This window comes from Jaculus jaculus, chromosome 10 (assembly GCF_020740685.1).
Source record: "Jaculus jaculus isolate mJacJac1 chromosome 10, mJacJac1.mat.Y.cur, whole genome shotgun sequence".
Classification (NCBI taxonomy): domain Eukaryota; kingdom Metazoa; phylum Chordata; class Mammalia; order Rodentia; family Dipodidae; genus Jaculus; species Jaculus jaculus.
The window spans coordinates 77566569-77584955 of NC_059111.1; the positions used below are offsets into that span (position 1 = coordinate 77566569).

Genomic DNA, 18387 nt, shown 5'->3' on the forward strand with positions numbered 1-18387 from the left:
ATAGACTCACTCACCCCAGAGCTGCCATTTTATCACAGTTGTTTGGTTGGTTTGGTCAGCAAGCCCTAGTGGTAAATTAGTCTTCACCCCCACAGGACTGAGTTAACAGATATGTATGGCCATGCCTAGCTGTTTACATAGATGCTAAGAAATTAAACTTGGATGGTTTCAGGCCCTTTTTATCCTTCATGCTTGCATATCAAGCATTCAACCACTAAGCTTTCTCCCCAGCCTGGATTTTTCTTTTCAGGATTTTATTTATTTATTTACAAGAAGAGAGAGATGGAGGGAGGGAGGAACAGGGGGAAGAATGAGCATGGGTGTGCCAGGGCCTCTAGCCACTGTACATGGACTCTAGATGCATGTACCACTTTGTGAATCTGGCTTTATATGGTTACTGAGGAATCAAACCATCATTAGGCATTGCAGACAAGCACCTGAACCACCAAGCCATCTCTGCAGCCCTGGATTTTTTTAATTAAAAAAATTATTAGCAGGAACCAGGCATGGTGCACATGCCTTTAATCCCAGAACTCGGGAGGCAGAGGTAGGAGGGTCACCATGAGTTTGCCACTGTGAGACTGCAGAGCTAATTCGAGGTCAGCTTGAGCTAGAGTGAGACACTACATTAAAAAACCAAAAAAATAAATAAATAAAAGAAAGAAAGAAAGAATATGTTAGCAGGGCTGGAGAGATGACTTAGCAGTTAAGGCATTTGCCTTTGAAGCCTAAGTACTCATGTTTGAAACTTCAGGTCCCACACACCCAGATGTACAGTGACAGTAGCATGCAGTGTTGCACAAAAGGGGCACACATGTTCATTCATAGTGACTGAAGGCCCTGGTGTGCCCATTCTCTCTCTTTCTATTTCTTTCTCTGCCTTTTTCTCAAAAAAAGAAAAAAAAATATTAGCAGGTATTCTCCAGCCTCTATACATGTGTATTCAGAGCATGGAGTTTTATCTTTCTATGAAATTTATTACTGAAAATATGGGGACCATTGCTAAGCCTTCTCTCATAGAGCTTAGTCCATATACAGTCATCAGGCACCAAGTGCTATCCAGCCTAGCCCAGCTTTTTGCTGGGATACAGAGCACTGGGATGTGATTTGAGTGCTTGTAGGCTCTGGGTGCCCAGTGCCAGAACATATTGTCTGGGAAGGGGCCTCTCTCTTGTCTCTGCAGTGCAACTGTTTGGGAATTTTCTCTCTTTCAAGACAGATATTTGTAAAATGTATAAAGTTATCTTCAACCCTAAATTAAATCATATCTTACATAGCTGAAAACGTATGCCATAGAAAAGTCTTTCTTCACTGTTTGATCATGATGCACTTCTTCATTACCTGCCTATTTTTAAGTGAAAGGGAACCCATCAGATGAGTTTTTGCTTTGTCCATTAGGGTTATTAAGGCTCTTCATGTTGAGAGGGAAAGGTGACAGATAGCCTGCCTCTAGCAAGGGAAAAGGTGACATGAATGCTGAATGCTGCATTGTTCACGCCTGTGTTGTCTGCTGTAATAATGGTTTTTCAGATCACCACTGAAGAGAAAGAATGTGCTCAGCTCCATTCCTCAGTGGAGCCAGATGCCCACTAAAGCAGAAACAGTATACCTGTAAAGTTGCTAAGGCAACATCAAGGGTAGAAAAAAGAGTAGACAGAATGATTTATGAGGGTTTCTTGACATAGGAACAGGTCTAAAAATAATTTCCAATGGTTTTTTTCTTCACAAAGATAAATGCCATAGTACTTACCAAGAGAATTGTGATGCATGAAAGCTGGAGACCTTGTCAGTCCAAAGAAAGCAGGGAGAAGGGTAGGGAGAGTAGAAGCAATAAATGAGCAGTGCTCATAGTGCACCTGTAATCTTCATTGAACTGCTTGAATATAAAACTAATCTCTTAAAATGGTACAAATGGGGCTGGGAAGATGCCTCATTAGATAAAGTACTTGCCATGCAAGAATGAAGATCTGTATTTGGATTCCCCAGAACCCATGTAAAGTGATGTGTATGATGATGCATGCCTATAATACCAGTGCTGAACAGATGAGACAGGTAGATCCTTTCCTGGATAGCTAGTCTAGCTGAAATGATGTTCCAGGTTCAGTGAGGGACACTGTCTCTAAAAAGTAAGGTGGAAAGTGACTGAAAGGAACATCTGATGTCAAATTCTGGCCTTTGTGTGCACATGCATACACATGCACAAGTCCCCCCCCCATACACACATATATTTGCCTAGAAGAAAATATGTCTAGAAGAAAATATGTCTAGAAGAAAAAAAACACATTCCCAGGGGCATAAAGAAAATATTTTATTTCCATATTTTTAAGAATGTCTTTTGGTTTCTACTTTAGTATTAAGCAGTATTTCAAGGAGAGGTCCATATTCACATGTGGAATGACAACAGAAGTAGAAGTTATATTTTATTCATGAGTAGCTCTTGGCACTCAAAAAGAGCATATTGCAATTAGCCAGCATTATCAGATGTCCATGTTTATTTTGGTATTCATTAATTATTACGTTAGTTTCTGCATCAGACCTATGCTGCTGTACAGTAAGTTACCATGAATATAGCAGCTCAAGGCAACACATGCTTATTATCTCACAGTTTCTGTGGTTTGAGTCTGGGTATGGCCTTAGCAGGCCACTTGCTATGGTTCTCATAAAACTATGATCGAGGAACTGACCAGGCTATGATTTCAGTCTTCAACTTCACCCAGGGGAGAAGCTGCTTTCAGGTTCACTGTACTGTATTGCTGAAGACTTCAGTGATCCTCTGGCTGTTGTGGAGGCTACCAACACTCCATTGCCACGAAGGCTTTTCACCATGTCATTAAACCAGCAGGGGAGTTTCTTCTATGTCTGCCACCAATGTGCCTCTTACATAGCTATTTGTTAGAAGCAAGTCTTCCCCACACTTATAAGGAAAGATGAGTTAGTATCAGGAGGGTAAGGGTCACTGAAATAACCTTAGGGTTTATCTGTCACAAGGTTACTCTGAGGAAGAGGCTAAAGACACCAAATAATTTTAGTCATAATACTCAATTACACTGTAAGATTAATAAGTTGTCAAATGAGTACCTCCCACTCTGGATGCTTCTGTTGTTGTTTTCCTCATTTTCTGTATCTCTGTTTCTTTTAATGCACACTGTTATCTCTCAGTTCCAGCAAGCTTTCTATAAGTGGCTATAATAAAGAAATATATTTTAATTATTAATTACTACTGCTGCGTAATCTTAAATAAAAAATGAGTGAAATCTTTATTTTTAGCTCTTCAAATACCCAGCCCCTATTTTTCCACTTATTAATTATTTGGAGAGTCTTGCCTCCAGTGGACTGATGACTTGCAGTAGAAAATCTTTTGTTGCCAAAGCTTTCTGCATTTATTGCATAGGGCTACTCTTAATTGCTACTAAAACACTTCTAATTCAGGCAAATCTTTTCTTCTTTCATTTTGAAATTGATTTTATTGACTTTTATGCTCATTTTCCCAGAAATCTGCTAAAAAATACTTAGTGCAGATGTGAATGTCTATAACTACAGAATAATAAAGCAAACACTCTGTTTTGATTACTAAAAATGGGCAGTGTTGGGCCATTCATACTTTGCAGAGGGTGTTGAGATTCAGACTGCCAGTTATGTGCTCTGGGACATTTTCATTTGTTTAGTGTCTTTCCCTTTTAAATATTGGATTCCCTCCACTAATTGACTATTAAACAGGAAATGATTATTTCTTTTTATTTTAAATGTGTTAGCAAAGCCTCCTCAACGCAGCTATACCTCCAGAACTTGCCTTGTAGCCCTACTACAACTACTATGCTTTCCTGCCTTCCCATGAAGAGTCCACTGAGTTCAAGTCCTAAACCATGACTGAGCACACTGTGTTAATCCAGTCTCTTATGATTACAGATAACAAGCCATAATCAAACTAATTCATGTAAGAGTGAGTGAAAAGGAAGAATGGCTTATTGAGAGGATGCCTGGGTAGCCAGGATGAATGGAGTCAGTCCTTCTTTCTGTATCCTGTTCTTTGTAAAGGGGTTATTACTCAAACTCAAATGTCTTCCCTTCGCAACATTTGCATCAGCTTACAAAGGCTATGCTTGTTCCTCACACATTGCAGCAGGTCCCTTCCTCTGCTCAAATTGCCCTCTGATCCTACTCTTGATCCTTTTTTTGTCTAGACATATGCAGAAATTCCTTCATACACTTGAGGCCTCAGTAGACATCTTACCTGATCTTTAATATGGGCACATCTCTTTGACATGTTTGATAATATCCTGTCCAGGCATCTTGGTTGCCTTACTTTGCTTTCTGGGCTGAGTAGGACAGTCCTACTTCTAAAGACTTTCATTCTAAAGCCAGATTAAATGTGACTCCAAAAATCTAATAGAAAAATGTAAATACTCATGTGAAAAACAAATCTGTTATTTTGGAATTAAAATTTTATGCAATGTCTAAAAATAACAATGACTCAAATGCATTTTAATAAAACATATATTTAGTAATCATCCTAAAAACTATATAGCTGATAATGAATATTGTAGTAGAAATTTGTGATGAAAGTGTCTGGCTATGAACTTTCATTTTTAGTGGTTTCTCATCTTTTTTCTTTTTAAATCAGATTCTGTTTTTGCCATGCTCATGTGTATTGTGTGTGTGTTATATGCATGGGTGTATATTGTGTAGATGCACAAACTTCATGAACATGTGTGGAGGCCAGGCCAGAGGAGAACATCAGGCACCCTTCTGTTTTGCTCATCCATGAATTCCTTTGAGATAGAGACTGTTTTTGAATCTAGAGCTGTCATTTTTGTCCCAAGTGTCAGCAGTCCTTTCTTCTCTGCTCCACACGGGACTGGGGATATAGTCGTGTGGTCTTGCCTAGATGTTTATGTGGTGCTAGGGAACTGAACTCAGGGTGAATCAGGCCTTCTAAGGTCCTCTTGCTTGCATACCAAGTACTCTTATCCAATGAGCCACCTTCCCAGCTCCTGAATCAAATTATTTTGATGGGCAATCTAGGGATAACCATGACATTATAATCTTGAATAACTACTAAGTACAGTTGGATAGTTGTTTTCCATTTGTTCAGAGGTCCCACAAAGCAAATGTAATAGCAGCTCCCCTTTAATTTCTTTTTATTTATTTGAGAAAGAGAGTGAAAGAGAGACAGACAGACAGAGAGAGAGTGAATGTGTGTGTGTGTGTGTGTGTGTGTGTGTGTGTGTGTGTGTGTGTGCAGGCAGATAGAGAGAATGGGTGTACCAGGGCCTCCAGCTAATGCAAATGAACTCTGGATGCATGTGCCACTGTGTGTGTGCATCTGGCTTACATGGGTACTGGGGAATTAAACCTGGGTCCTTTGCCTTTTCAGACAAGTGCCTTAACCACTGAAGCCGTCTCTCCAGCCCCGCCTTCCTTTTTTAACTGATAGTTTCCTAGCCAGCTTTTTTATACTTTCCATGGGTTAAAAATACATGAAAAGCATTCACAATAATATATTTGAGAGGCAGAAATTTAAAAGCTATTGTTTATTCTCTGACATAGATTTTTTTCTTTCAGGTTGTATAACTCAGTATCTAGTTTTGTGAGTCAGTATATTGATTAGCCCTTAGTGGGACTTTGCTATGATTATTGGAATTCTAGTCATCATAAACAAATAATTACAAATGACTTCACCAGTAAAAGATGAAAATAATTGTCTTTACTGACATACTCACACTATTATTGTTCGTCTCTCTTTCTCCTTTTTCCCCAGTGAGCATGTTTCTGAATACCCTAACGCCGAAGTTCTACGTTGCTCTGACAGGCACATCCTCACTAATATCAGGGCTTATTTTGGTAAGTGGTTCTAATTTAAGAAAATATTGGCATGTGTCTCAACATATGTTCAAGAAAAAAAATCTAAATGAGTATATACTGGCAGCTTTGTCTTACATGCGTGAACATTCTAAAAACAAGGAGTTATAGAGGACTTTCACTACCTTCACTACCCTGCTTACATGGTTCTGAGGCATTTGAAACAGAAAATTCTAAGATAATATATTGCTGTTGATAAAATAAAAACAAAAAAAGGAAATTAGGGAAAGATAATTTTATGTCAAATTACATGTCTTAAGATATTATAGGGCTGGAGAGATTGCTCAGTGGTTAAGGTGTGCTTTCCTGTGAAGCCAAAGGACCCAGGTTTGACTCTCCAGGACCTACATAAGCCAGATATACAAGGTGGCACATGTGTCTAGCTAGAGTTCATTTGCAATGGTTGGAGGCCCTGGCGTGCCCATTCTGTCTCTCTCTGCTTCTTTCTCTCTTTCAAATAATGAAGATACACACACACACACACACACACGTATATTTTCAAAAGGTGTATGCCACATTGGGTTTGTGCTACTACTTAGTGGTAGAGTGCTTGCCTAGTTTACATGAAGCACTGGGTTTAGTCTCCAGTACTATAAAAATTAAATAAGTGATGGACCAGAGAGATAGTTTAGCAAGTAAATTAAGGTGCTTGCCTACAAAGCCAAAGGACCCAAATTTAATTCTCTAGGACCCATGCATAAAGTGGCACATGAATCTGCATAGTTCATTTCCAGTGGCTGTAGGTCTTGCCATACCCATCCTCCCTCCCTCCCTCCCTCCCTCCCTCCCTCCCTCTCTCTCTCTCTCTCTCTCTCTCACACACACACACACACACACACACACACACACACATTTGCCTCTTTCTCAAATAAGTAAAAATAGAATATTAAAATAATTAAGCAAGCAACCCCACAGGGACTGACTGAGTCCACAGTGGATACTAATATCCCACTGAGAAGGGCCCCCAGAATAACAGGAGCAGGGATGAGAGGATAGGAATATAACCTATTATAATATATACAAAATAAATAAAAGAAAAAGTGAAAAAATTAAGCAAGCAAGTAAAAGATACTAAAAAGTAAGTATAACTCGTGCTGGAGAGATGGCTTAGGGGTTAAGTGCTTGCCTGTGAAGCCTAAGGACCCCGGTTCGAGGCTCGGCTCCCCAGGTCCCATGTTAGCCAGATGCACAAGGGGGCACACGCGTCTGGAGTTTGTTTGCAGAGGCTGGAAGCCCTGGCACACCCATTCTCTCTCTCTCTCTCTATCTGTCTTTCTCTCTGTGTCTGTTGCTCTCAAATAAATAAATAAAAAATTTTTTTAAAAAGTAAGTGTAACTCACTTCAACTAAAATATTTTTCATTCTTTCATCATAATGGATTATTGGACTTAGTGTATATTAGTAGGAATATATGTTAGTCCTTTTAACTGTATTTACATGAATTGAGGTGATTCTAAGTGTTTTCTTCCATTTCATCATCTTTTTTTCAGTCTTTGCAGTTATTTCTTTATTATTTCCTTTAAAAATCTCAAAGACTATTTTTAATATATTTGGTATTTTATTTATATGAAAGAGAAAGAGGCAGAGGCACAGAGAGAGAGAATGAATGGGTGTGCCAGGGCCTCTGGCCTCTGTGAATTAACACTAGATGCATGTGGCACCTTGTGCATCTGGCTTACATAGGTCCTGGGGAATTGAACCTGGGTCCTTTGGCTTTGCAGGCAAGTCCCTTAAATGCTAGGCCATCTCTCCAGCCCTTAAATATTATTGTAAAAACAGTATTATCATCTATATACCTTCTTTACCTTGTACTCTGTAGTAATTGTAAATATGCAAGATTATAAAGCCCAGAGTAGTTCATTTTAGTAAACATAAATTGAGACCATCCAAACTCATTTGAGATCACTTTCACATAATTAAATCAGCTTTAAGGATAAAAAGGGTTTAAAAAAGATTTCTTCTGTATACATCATCTTTTGATTACTAATTATCATAGAAATTGATACATGTAAAATATCACAGAGTGGATCTTAAGAACAATAAGTTATCAGTAGAAAAACAAAAGTTTTATAAGAGATGAGTACAAACATGTAGAGCAAAGACCATAAGACAGTGAAAGATTTCAGAAGTGTGAACTTACAGGGAACCATGATCAAAAGTTGGAGAAAAGCCTACAAAGCAGAGGCTGAAAGCAATGATGGATACTGGTGGTGTGGGAGAAGTCTTACTAATGAGAGCATCTCTACTTTCATCTTGTTTTGCTGAATCATGTGGCTTACATGAAATGTTGGTGCTATGGAACCAAAATGTGAAGAATATCAGCAGGAGCCACTCCCAAGATAGAAAGTTCAAAGCCAGCTATAATGTAAAACCCAACCTCAGGCAAGAGAAAGTATGCTAAAACTTCACTGGAAAGGGTAGGTGTGGTAGTTTCTAGCATGTTGCTTCTTGAGTACTGATTTGCCCACATATATATGTCTGAAGTTTCTTGCCTGTGCTGGAGACTTGAGAAAGTAAAGGTTGTATGGAAAGTTGCCCATGAATCTACAAGGTTGGTTATTAGTTTATTCTACTCAGGGATTGTATTTTATTCTCAGATTGTGTACCTCCTGATTTTGAATGATGAAATTCCCTGCTGAAATGCTAAGAAACAATTTATGGTAGTATTTTAGTATATATACTCAGCAAAGGAAAAAAAAAAAAAACTTTAGCAATCCCACATGTCTTCAACTTTGGTAAGATGAGATTTTACTAAAATGTGAATCTGAAAATCTGGTAATTACAGGCTTAAGAGAGCAACCACTTCAAGACCTTAACAATGGTGTAGCACAATAAAGAGAAAAGTAAAACACACACACATACAACAACAACAACAAAATCTTTGAATATGACTAGAATAAAGACTGGAAAAGAGAAAAATCTTTGAATAATCTATTTTAAAAAATTCCTCCTGTTATCCTCTTATATGCCCCATTTCCATAAACAAGGGAAATGGCACCAACATACATTTTATCCATACAGTAAAGCTCCTAATTATTAAAATAAATTTTTAAATTCTTCACTCCAAGGGACTTGGAGCAGGGGAAAAGGACCAGAAAGAGGATTTGGTAGAACAGAGTTATGAGAAACTGCTAGGAAAAAATGGTGGAAATTGCCACCAGAAAAATAGTTAGGCTAAATATTGAAGGCATGGGAACAAGTCACTGCAAAGGTTTCTTTCTTGGTTAAATAAGATTTTCATTAGGAAGGTGTATGCATGCTAGTCAGACTTAGGTAAGAAACTATAAATACACTGGAACTGCTCAGTATTCAGGACAGGACAAGGCACAGGTGATGGTGGAGAGAGAGGGTTAACATGAAGGGAGATAGATTTCAACCAACTGCTGGTGGAAGACCATAGGGGAACAGAAAGGGTGGGCTTTCTAGGACTCTGAGGTTATTAGGTTATTAGGAATCTGAAACTTCCAAAGGAAAGAAAAGCGTTATGAGTTCAGCTCATGTAGTTACTTATATCAAAGGTAGGCCTAGTAGCTGCATTTTTAGGTTTCTCCCTCAGTATTTTTAACTGTACAAGGAAAAATTTTGACATTAAAAAAATGCCTTAGTATGCTCAATAAATTCTTGATAAGTATATTCTGAAGACAGAATAGTCTGTCAATGTGTGTATGTGTGTGTGTATACACACACACACACACACACATATATATATGTATGTATGTGTGTGTGTATATATATATATATATATATATATGTATATATTAGGTAACAGAGAAGAGGTGTTACAAATCTCCATTGAATAGCTATACTTTACACTTGAAATCATATTTTAACATTCCCTATTTGAAATAAACTTGACCTTTTTATCAAAGAAATAGAATAATATGAACTTTTTGTATGCAATTTAATACTAAAACCAGGAATTCACTGTAAAGGAGAAAAGTCAGTTTTTTGTTCCTGCATTCCTCCTCAGGATGTTATCTTTGGTGGCTTCTGTGATGATTCCTGTGTGCCAGGCAGTGACCTGGAGCCCTTTCCAGGCTGCTCCTCACAGCAGCACCATGAGGTGATTGCTGCCTATGAGACGTACAAATCAGGAAGATCTGTAACCTGCCTTAAGGTGTCAGCAAATGACAGAGCAGGACTGACACACACACAATCTTACCATCACTTGTCTTACTGCCTTTCAGGTTACAGTTCTAGCCATTTCTCTGGCCTGCTGTTCAAATGGCAGTTCCATCTTTTATTCTAGTTGTATCTTGGTATGGGTTTACAAGGTATAAATTAGTACTGCAGTATAGGTTGTTTGTTTTCATGCTGGTTAGCCAGGCCAAAGGCGTTTTCTCTTATAAAATCAGGGATAATGAAGTCTCTACAACAAAGGGAGTTTCCTGAGCCATGATTACCTTTGCACATCTCCTGGATTGATGTAAGGAGCCATAGAGCAAAAGCCTCTCTATTTTGCCTGGGCCTGTTCATAAGTTGACTCATTATTCAGAAAGCTAGTCCATCCAGCTTTCTGTTAGGTACTTCTGGAATGTCGGTCAGCAGACTGCTTATAGAATCTTATCTTTTGCAAAAAGCCAGTTTTATGGTCAGGCTGTGAAGCCTGCCACAGTCAGGATGTTAAGCCAGTGAGGCAAGATTAGATAAACACCTGATTATATCCCCTCTAGGTTTCCTGACAATTCAAAGGCCCTAAATCACGTCAGCCAGCTTATTCCCGCCTTTTTCTTCCCCTATATAACCACTGTGTAAAAAATAAAGATTCAGAGGCCTTGACAAACACCTAGCATGGTCTCCTCCTTGTGTCTGTTTGCCTTCTCTCATTCAGGTTAACTTCCCTTCGGGTCCTTGTTCAACTCCCTGCTGGCCGGGGCTAAACTACACAGTAACTACTGGGCTGTTTGTCTGTTTGTTTGGCTGTATCTCCAAAAGCAACCCCTTGACTGATAGATACATTGAGCAGAGAAGCCTGTCCTGTAGGAGGAGTTTGAAAGGTCTTACTCAAAATACTGACCTGCTCTAGGAGAATAGTAACTATAGGTTGCAGTAATAGCTCCTGATAGCCTCAGGCTGCTGTCTCAGAGATTGTTGATAGTGGTATCACCTCCCCACACACCCTAGGGCCTTGGAAGCCATTGAGATGAGGTTTCCATGCAGACACTATTCCCTTCTGCCAACTACACTTCCAAGATATGGAGGAGTCATGTGCTTTAGAAAGTGTGCATGCGCTGCTTGCTTAGTAGTTTGTTTCCTGGTACCTAACTGTTCTCCCTTGAGCAAAGTTCTGAGAACCTGCCATGAACACTCAAAGCACAAGGCTGCCACAGAGGAAATTAGCTATTTGGAGACCTCAGAATTCCTATGCTGGAACCTGAAATTGCCATGCTGTTTGATGGCTACAGAGAAGAGAGTTAAAAGCAAACAAAAGCCTAGTGTTTCTTTTGTGAATAAAAAGTCAATGGAGGGCTCAAGAGATGGCTTAGCAGTTAAGGAGCTTGCCTGTGAAGCCTGAGGACATATGTTTGACTCCCCAGGTCCCAAGTAAGCCAGGCACACAAGGTGATGCATGTGCACAAGGTCACACATGCACTCAAGATGGCGCAAGTATCTGGAGTTCTATTACAGTGGCTGGAGGCCCTGGAACATCAATTCTCTCTCTCTCTTTTGCTCTTGCTGTCTTGCATAAACAAAAACAGGCCAGTCTGTTGGGCTTGCCAAAAAAAAAAAAAAAGTCAATGGACTGAGTGAATATACACAGAAATAAAATTAATCCAGCCAAGGATACTGCCTTTTACATAAAATTGTTAAAAAAATGAACACATGGGCTGGAGAGATGGCTTAGTGGTTAAGCGCTTGCCTGTGAAGCCTAAGGACCCCGGTTCGAGGCTCGGTTCCCCAGGTCCCACATTAGCCAGATGCACAAGGGGGCGCACACGTCTGGAGTTCGTTTGCAGAGGCTGGAAGCCCTGGCGCACCCATTCTCTCTCTCTCCCTCTATCTGTCTTTCTCTCTGTCTGTCGCTCTCAAATAAATAAATAAAATAAAAATTTTTTAAAAAATGAACACATATATTTTTCTAAGTATACAGAGGCCTCCTTTCACAAGCTTAAGCCACAGTGATTTTGCTATACCACCTGTCTCACTCTTCCTTTTGGCTCCTGTCACCATACCCAGGCAAGCAGCCTCTCCTTTGCTTAACTTCAAGCTGCCCTTCTGCCTGTTTGGCACAAGTGTTCCCATCCTAGGCCAGTTCCAGCCACAGGAACTGCACTTGTTCTCACACTTGAAGCCTGCCAATTTAATCTTCATGTGCTAGGAAGAACATGGTCAATCTGTTTTAGTAGCCTCTTTAGGCATTGTTTATTTTGAAGGAGAAAATATTAGGGTTTTATTTTCACTTTGAAAGTAGTAAAGTAGATATGGAGAGAAAATGGTCCATGTGTTTTTTTCATAATGTTGGTAGAATGGAGAAATCACGGTATATGTATGATAATGAAATCTATGCAGAGATTACTGTATCCCTATTAATTTGCATATGGGCATACCCCTGTGTCTACATATATATTAAATGGGGAGGTATAAAAAAAGACATTTAGGCAATGATTTTTAAGTCATAAGGAAGAACAAAATAAAGAAAATTGAGGAGTAAAAGTTTTTAAAAGTAGCTCATAGATTAGACATGAAAGAAGCATGTTTTTAGAAAGTGGTAGATGGGATGACACTGGGAAGGAACTCTTGTTGGGTTCCTCCTCTATGCATGCACTATAGTAAGCACTCTTCATACATTATTTCATTTAATTCTCATCAAAATTCTACATGGTAAATATAACCTGTATGCTTACGCTGTTGGATATAACTAGACCCATGGATTAACTAATGTGATGAAGGTTATAGAGTAGATAAATGATGAGGATCAAGTCTTCATCTCTCTGGCCATGTCCTAAGATGTGTTGAAAAGAAAAGTAGCAGACTGAGACTAGAGGTGTTCTGTCTCCTCTTCACGTGAAGAACTTGATCTGTACCTCAGTTAACATTTTAATTGACAATCATATAGACAATCCAAATGATGGTGACTCCAGAGCTAAAAGTAAAATAAAAGGACTTGGGGAAATGATCAGAAGAGCTCATAGTGTGCGGTGGGGGGGGGGGAGGGGGTTGTAACAATACTAAAGCAACCTGTCTCTTGGCTCTAGAATGCAGAATGAGAGAGATGTTTTGGTGGCTAGATGGTAGGGAAGCCTGTAGATAATGGGAGGAAACTGAGGCCATTTAGCCTACCCAAGTTAGAGCTTCTTGGGTTCACCATAAAAATTAGTTATCTTCTGCAGGAGACTATTTGTCAGGCAGAGAAGAGACAAATGCATGTCAGGATCTGTGAATAAGAACTCTTAAGTGGGTTAACAATTAGACATAGCCAAGTGAAGAAGACTGTATTAGTTAGGGTTCTCTAGAGAAAGAGAACTGATGCAATGGATGTGTATTATAATGGGGGATTTATTAGAATGGCTTAGGAGATAGGGGTTTGGTCATACAACACTGGCCATCCACAAGCTGGAGAGGGTAAGAACATGGTAGCTGCTTGGCTTGATCCACAAAGCTGGATGCCTCAGTAATTCCAACCTGGTGTTAAAGACCTGGAAAGTTCTTAGAAAATAGTCTTCAGTTCATGTTGGAACCCAAAGAAGGTGGCATCTGTTGTTAGCAAAGAGTGCCAGATGTGGTAGTGGTGGCAGCAGCAGCAATGCTAGAGGCACACTCACCAGCAAGAAGTGAAGGCAGGTAAGCAAGCAAGCACTGACTTTTCCTAAGATCTCTTTAGAGCTGGGCAACCACCAGAGTGTGCCACCCGTGAAGGTCTTCTCTCAGTAAATCTTTCCTGGAAATGCCTTCAAGACCTACCAGACATATGTGCCTTAGTTGGTTCAAGATTCAACTAAATTGACTATCAAGTTTAGGCCATCACAGGGCTAGAGAGATTGCTCAATGATTAAAGGTGCTTGTTTACAAAGCCTGATGACCTGGGTTCAGTTCCCTCATACCTATGTAAAGCCAGATGCACAAAATGCCACATGCATCTGGCATTCATTTACAGTGGCAGGAGGCCCTGGTGTGCCAATTCTCCCCTGTATCTCTTTCTCTCTCTCTCCTTGCAAATAAATAGTAAATAAAATATCAAAAAAGATTCACCATTACAATGATTAGAATAGTGGTGCATTATGGGGCAAAACTGTCTTTTTATCTTTTTCAATTTGCATTCAAGCACAGATTGGTAGTCTTGCAAGTCATATAATTTCAGAGCTAGAGCACTGACCCCAAGAAGTCATCCAATTTAAATCTAAAAAGTAAAGACCCAAAGAACTGGCATGTGGAAATGACTTGCTCAATTTCTTTTGTGGGGTTAAGATGGCTGATGATTAGAATCTTACTTTTCACCACTTTCGTGTCATTTTTCTTGTCATGCAAGTGTGCCTAGGATGGTATATACAATCAGGTTGTAGCAGTTGGTAAATCTCATTTTCACACACATGCAGACATGAGTTGAGTGGGTGTGACATAGATGAGTGGGAATAATAGGAACAAGAAGAAAAATGTGAGAAAAAGATGAAAATAGGAAGGTTGAAGGGAAGACTGAAATATTCTTAGGAGGAGGCATTTTCTCTTGTCTAGTTAGCTCTGGATTAGGCCAAATTTGGCCAGTATAGAATATGGCCAACACTTTAGCACCATTTGTAATTATATTTTTCTAATTATTTGTTATCTTCCTCCTGTCTAGACTGGAAGCATCACAAATACAAGGATTGTATCTGTGGTTATCAAAAATATTTATTTACTTATTTTATTTGTGTGTGTGTATTGATGCACTAAGACCTTTGTCCACTGCAAACAAATTTCAGATGCATGTATCACTTTGTGCATCTAGCTTCACCAGGGCAAATGCTTACAAAATATTTGTTGACTGCACAGAAGATCCTATGAGCACATGAATTAGCAGCATCAGGATTATTTGGGGAGATTCTTTAAAACAATGGGTTCTGAAAACTACCTGAATCAGTCTTGAGAGGAAGGTTTTAGAGAACACCTGCCACCACACCATGAGCTACAGGGCTCAAGATGCTTGGCATGGGCCAGACTATCTTTTGGTGATCTCCATGCTTTTACCCAGGAGAGTGACTGTCTTCCTCAAGCCACAGTAATTAATGTGAATGTACGCACATGGAGGTGGGCTTTCAACCTTAAAGAGAGGCTTGTTGTCTTCCTGTGTCTTAATGTTTTCATATCAGGTGATTAGTAATGGCATTTGGAGGGTGTGAATGCCACTTCTGCAAGTAGTTGCCACACTGTTTAGTGAAACAGGTGGCTAAGGAGATATTTGCTGGAATTTAGGAAGCAGGAAGCCAAAACCCACTCAGTTATCCAGTATTCCTGGACACAGTATACACAAACTAATGAATACTTTTTTTTTATTTGTTTTCCTCTATTTCTTCTTCTCTGCCTCTGTCTCCCCTTTCTCTTTCTTCTTTCTGTCTTCCCTTCCTTTATCTCAACCTCCTTTTCCCTCCTTCTTTTCCTCTATCACACCTTCCTTCTCTCCCTCCCTTCTTTTGTCTGTCATGATGGATTGGTAGGAAAGGACTTTGAATGGAACAGTGGATATGAAGGAAAGATACACTTAAGAATTTTATTTTTATTTTTTTTAATTTAATTTATTAGTTTTCAGCAAATATAGCCAGTTTCATACCATTGTTTAGGCTCATCCATGATCTACCCCCTCCCAGTGGACCCTCCTTGTTGATGTAAATGGGTCGTGCATTGTGGAGTTAGCCCACAGTTATTGGTATGATAAATGTCTCTGCATATCATGACCCAACATGTGACTCTGACATTCTTTCTGCCCCCTCTTTGGCAAAATTTCCCTGAGCCATGTTGGGTTCATTTTTGGTCTGCTTCAGTGCTGAGGTGTTGGGGGCCTCTGAGGCTCTGGCTCTCTGATTTGGTAGGAGTTGATTTTTCTCTGTGTTGGTCTCCTTCCCCTTTGTGCTGGTATCCGGTTCATCAGGAAAACATCACCCTTGCTTGTTTCGCCAATTGTCCTTCGTTTCAGTTGGGCCCCTTTTGAGGTATGTTGGGGCAGCTCTCTCCTTAGGATCTGCATCTATCTGAAAAAGAGAAGCAGATTCTTCAACGGAGAGTGAGTTAGCACCCAGAAAATTGAGATAACAATTACTTTTTTGATAGAGAGTTTGATAGGTGTAGGCCCTCTTGTACCCCATGATTGATGGTAGCTTGATATTGGAGAGTGGGCATATGTTTGGGTATGGTTCTGACTTGTTTCCCAGCTCCAGCTATGGGTCTTGTACCACTGAGGGGATCAGTTAGCCAAATCAAGAGCAGCTGGTTCCCCACGATGGCTGTGTGCCACTATTGCACTTGTGGGGGATCACATCTGGTTATTTGTTGCTAATTAAGTTAGACAATGAGTTGCTTGGACAGATATTGGTCATTTCCCCCAGTCGCCCATGCAGCACCTTCTGGCACTAGACACGCACTTAAGAATTTTTTAATTTTAAGCCGGGCGTGATTTTAATGTTTAAGCCGGGCGTGGTGGCACACGCCTTTAATCCCAGCACTCAGGAGGCAGAGGTAGGAGGATTGCCGTGAGTTCAAGGCCACCCTGAGACTCCATAGTGAATTCCAGGTTAGCCTGGGCTAGAATGAGACCCTACCTCGAAACCCCCCCCCCCAAAAATAAAGAATTTTAAAGGAGGGTTGTGGCCAGAGGATCTTTTGATTGATGTTAATTTCTTTTTTTTTTTTTTTTGAGGAGCTCCACCAACACCAGCAGGATGCTGGCTCTCCTTTTTTTTTTTTTTTTTTTGGTTTTTTGAGGTAGGGTCTCACTCTGGCTCAGGCTGACCTGGAATTCACTATGTAGTCTCAGGGTGGCCTCAAACTCACGGCGATCCTCCTACCTCTGCCTCCCAAGTGCTGGGATTAAAGGTGTGCGCCACCACACCCAGCTGATGTTAATTTCTTGTTGTTGGACAAATACCCAACCAGAAGCAGCTTATGGGGAGGAAAGGGTTTATTTTAAGCTTAATCCTGGGGACGCTCCATCATGGTGGAAGAACTGGCTCACTTCAGCATCCACTGTAGAGAGAGAAATACCACACCAGCCATCAAGCATGAACAGCCAGAGCTCAAAAATGCTCTTTCTACACTTTAGGGCTAGACTGCCAGATCTGCCTCCAGTGCCACACCTCTTCACCAGTGGTGTCTCAAGTTGCAAACTCAATCTTAATCAAAAATCCCTAAGGGCCTGGTAAGATTGCTCAGTGGTTAAGATGCTTATCTGCAAAACCTAACTACCAGAGTTTGATTCCCCAGTACCCATATAAAGCTAGATGCACAAAGTGGTGCATGCATCTAAGTATGCATGCAGCTGGAGGCCCTGGCCTGCCCATTCTCTTTGTAGCTGGGCATGGTGTTGCATGCTTTAATCCCAGTACTTGAATGGCAGAGGTAGGAGGATCACCATGAGTTTGAGGCTACCCTTAGACTAAGTAGTCAAATCCAGGTCATCCTGTGCTAGAGAGAAACCCTACCTCAAAAATCAAAAAACAAACAAACAACAAAAAAGAAAAACTCTGAGGCTATGGGAGACATACATTTGCATTTTCAGACCACCACATGAGCTGAGGTCAGACTCCAAGAATACACATAAATACCAGGTGTGGTGGTGCATGTCGTCTGTAATTCCAGCACTGGAAAGACAAAGACAGGAGATCCCTGTGGCTTGCTGACTAGTTTCAGTAGCCAAATTGATGAGTTGTGGGTTCAGTGAGAAATCCTGTCTCAAGAAGGTAAGGTGCAGAAGAAATAGAGGATGACACTTGTCATAATTAACCTCTGGCTTCCACATGTACACATATACTTGTGTGCCCACACACATATGAATAGGCATACCTGAGTACATGCACACAAACCATACACATGCAAAAGAAAGAAAACGAGTTTTTTAAAAAACAGATACAAAACAGTTGCAGATATTACTAGCATCCTTTAGAATTGCCTTGGTTTACTTCATTTAAATAATGACTTTCTTTAGCTAATTCATAATGCATATATGCATGCATGCATATGTATATAGAGTAATTGCCACTAGATATCTATTTAAAGGCAGAGAAGGTGTCAACTTGTCAGTATACCCATCTGGAAGTAGCCCTCCCAACCACTACGTGTTACGCATAGTCATTACCATCACTATACCTGTCCTTCAATGACATTACCACCTGATTCAGTTCTTAGAAAGCACTTAGCCAAAGTCACCTCCATGGGTTTGGTGGACTTGGTGTTGGATTTCTAACAGGAAACCTTGAAAGATGGGGACATACAGAACATAGGGAAGTCCCTGGCTCATGAAAAGAAGTGCTTTATTTGTAGAACATGCAATTCCAAAGATTTCATCTTATTGAGTAGGGATGTTCTAGTGATCTTTAGGAAAGATTCAACTTGTAGTACACAAGA

The 18387-nt window shown here is 40.1% G+C and overlaps 1 protein-coding gene across 8 annotated transcripts in view; it reads left to right on the forward strand.

Annotated features, from left to right (window-relative positions):
- St7 (suppression of tumorigenicity 7) overlaps positions 1-18387 on the forward strand; it is a 312701-nt gene that overhangs the window by 163919 nt on the left and 130395 nt on the right. For all 8 annotated transcript variants that reach the window (XM_045160301.1, XM_045160302.1, XM_045160307.1 and 5 more), the window contains one exon: positions 5759-5841. In XM_045160301.1, coding sequence (XP_045016236.1) covers positions 5759-5841 — 83 coding nt within the window. The remainder of the gene's footprint in view (positions 1-5758; positions 5842-18387) is intronic.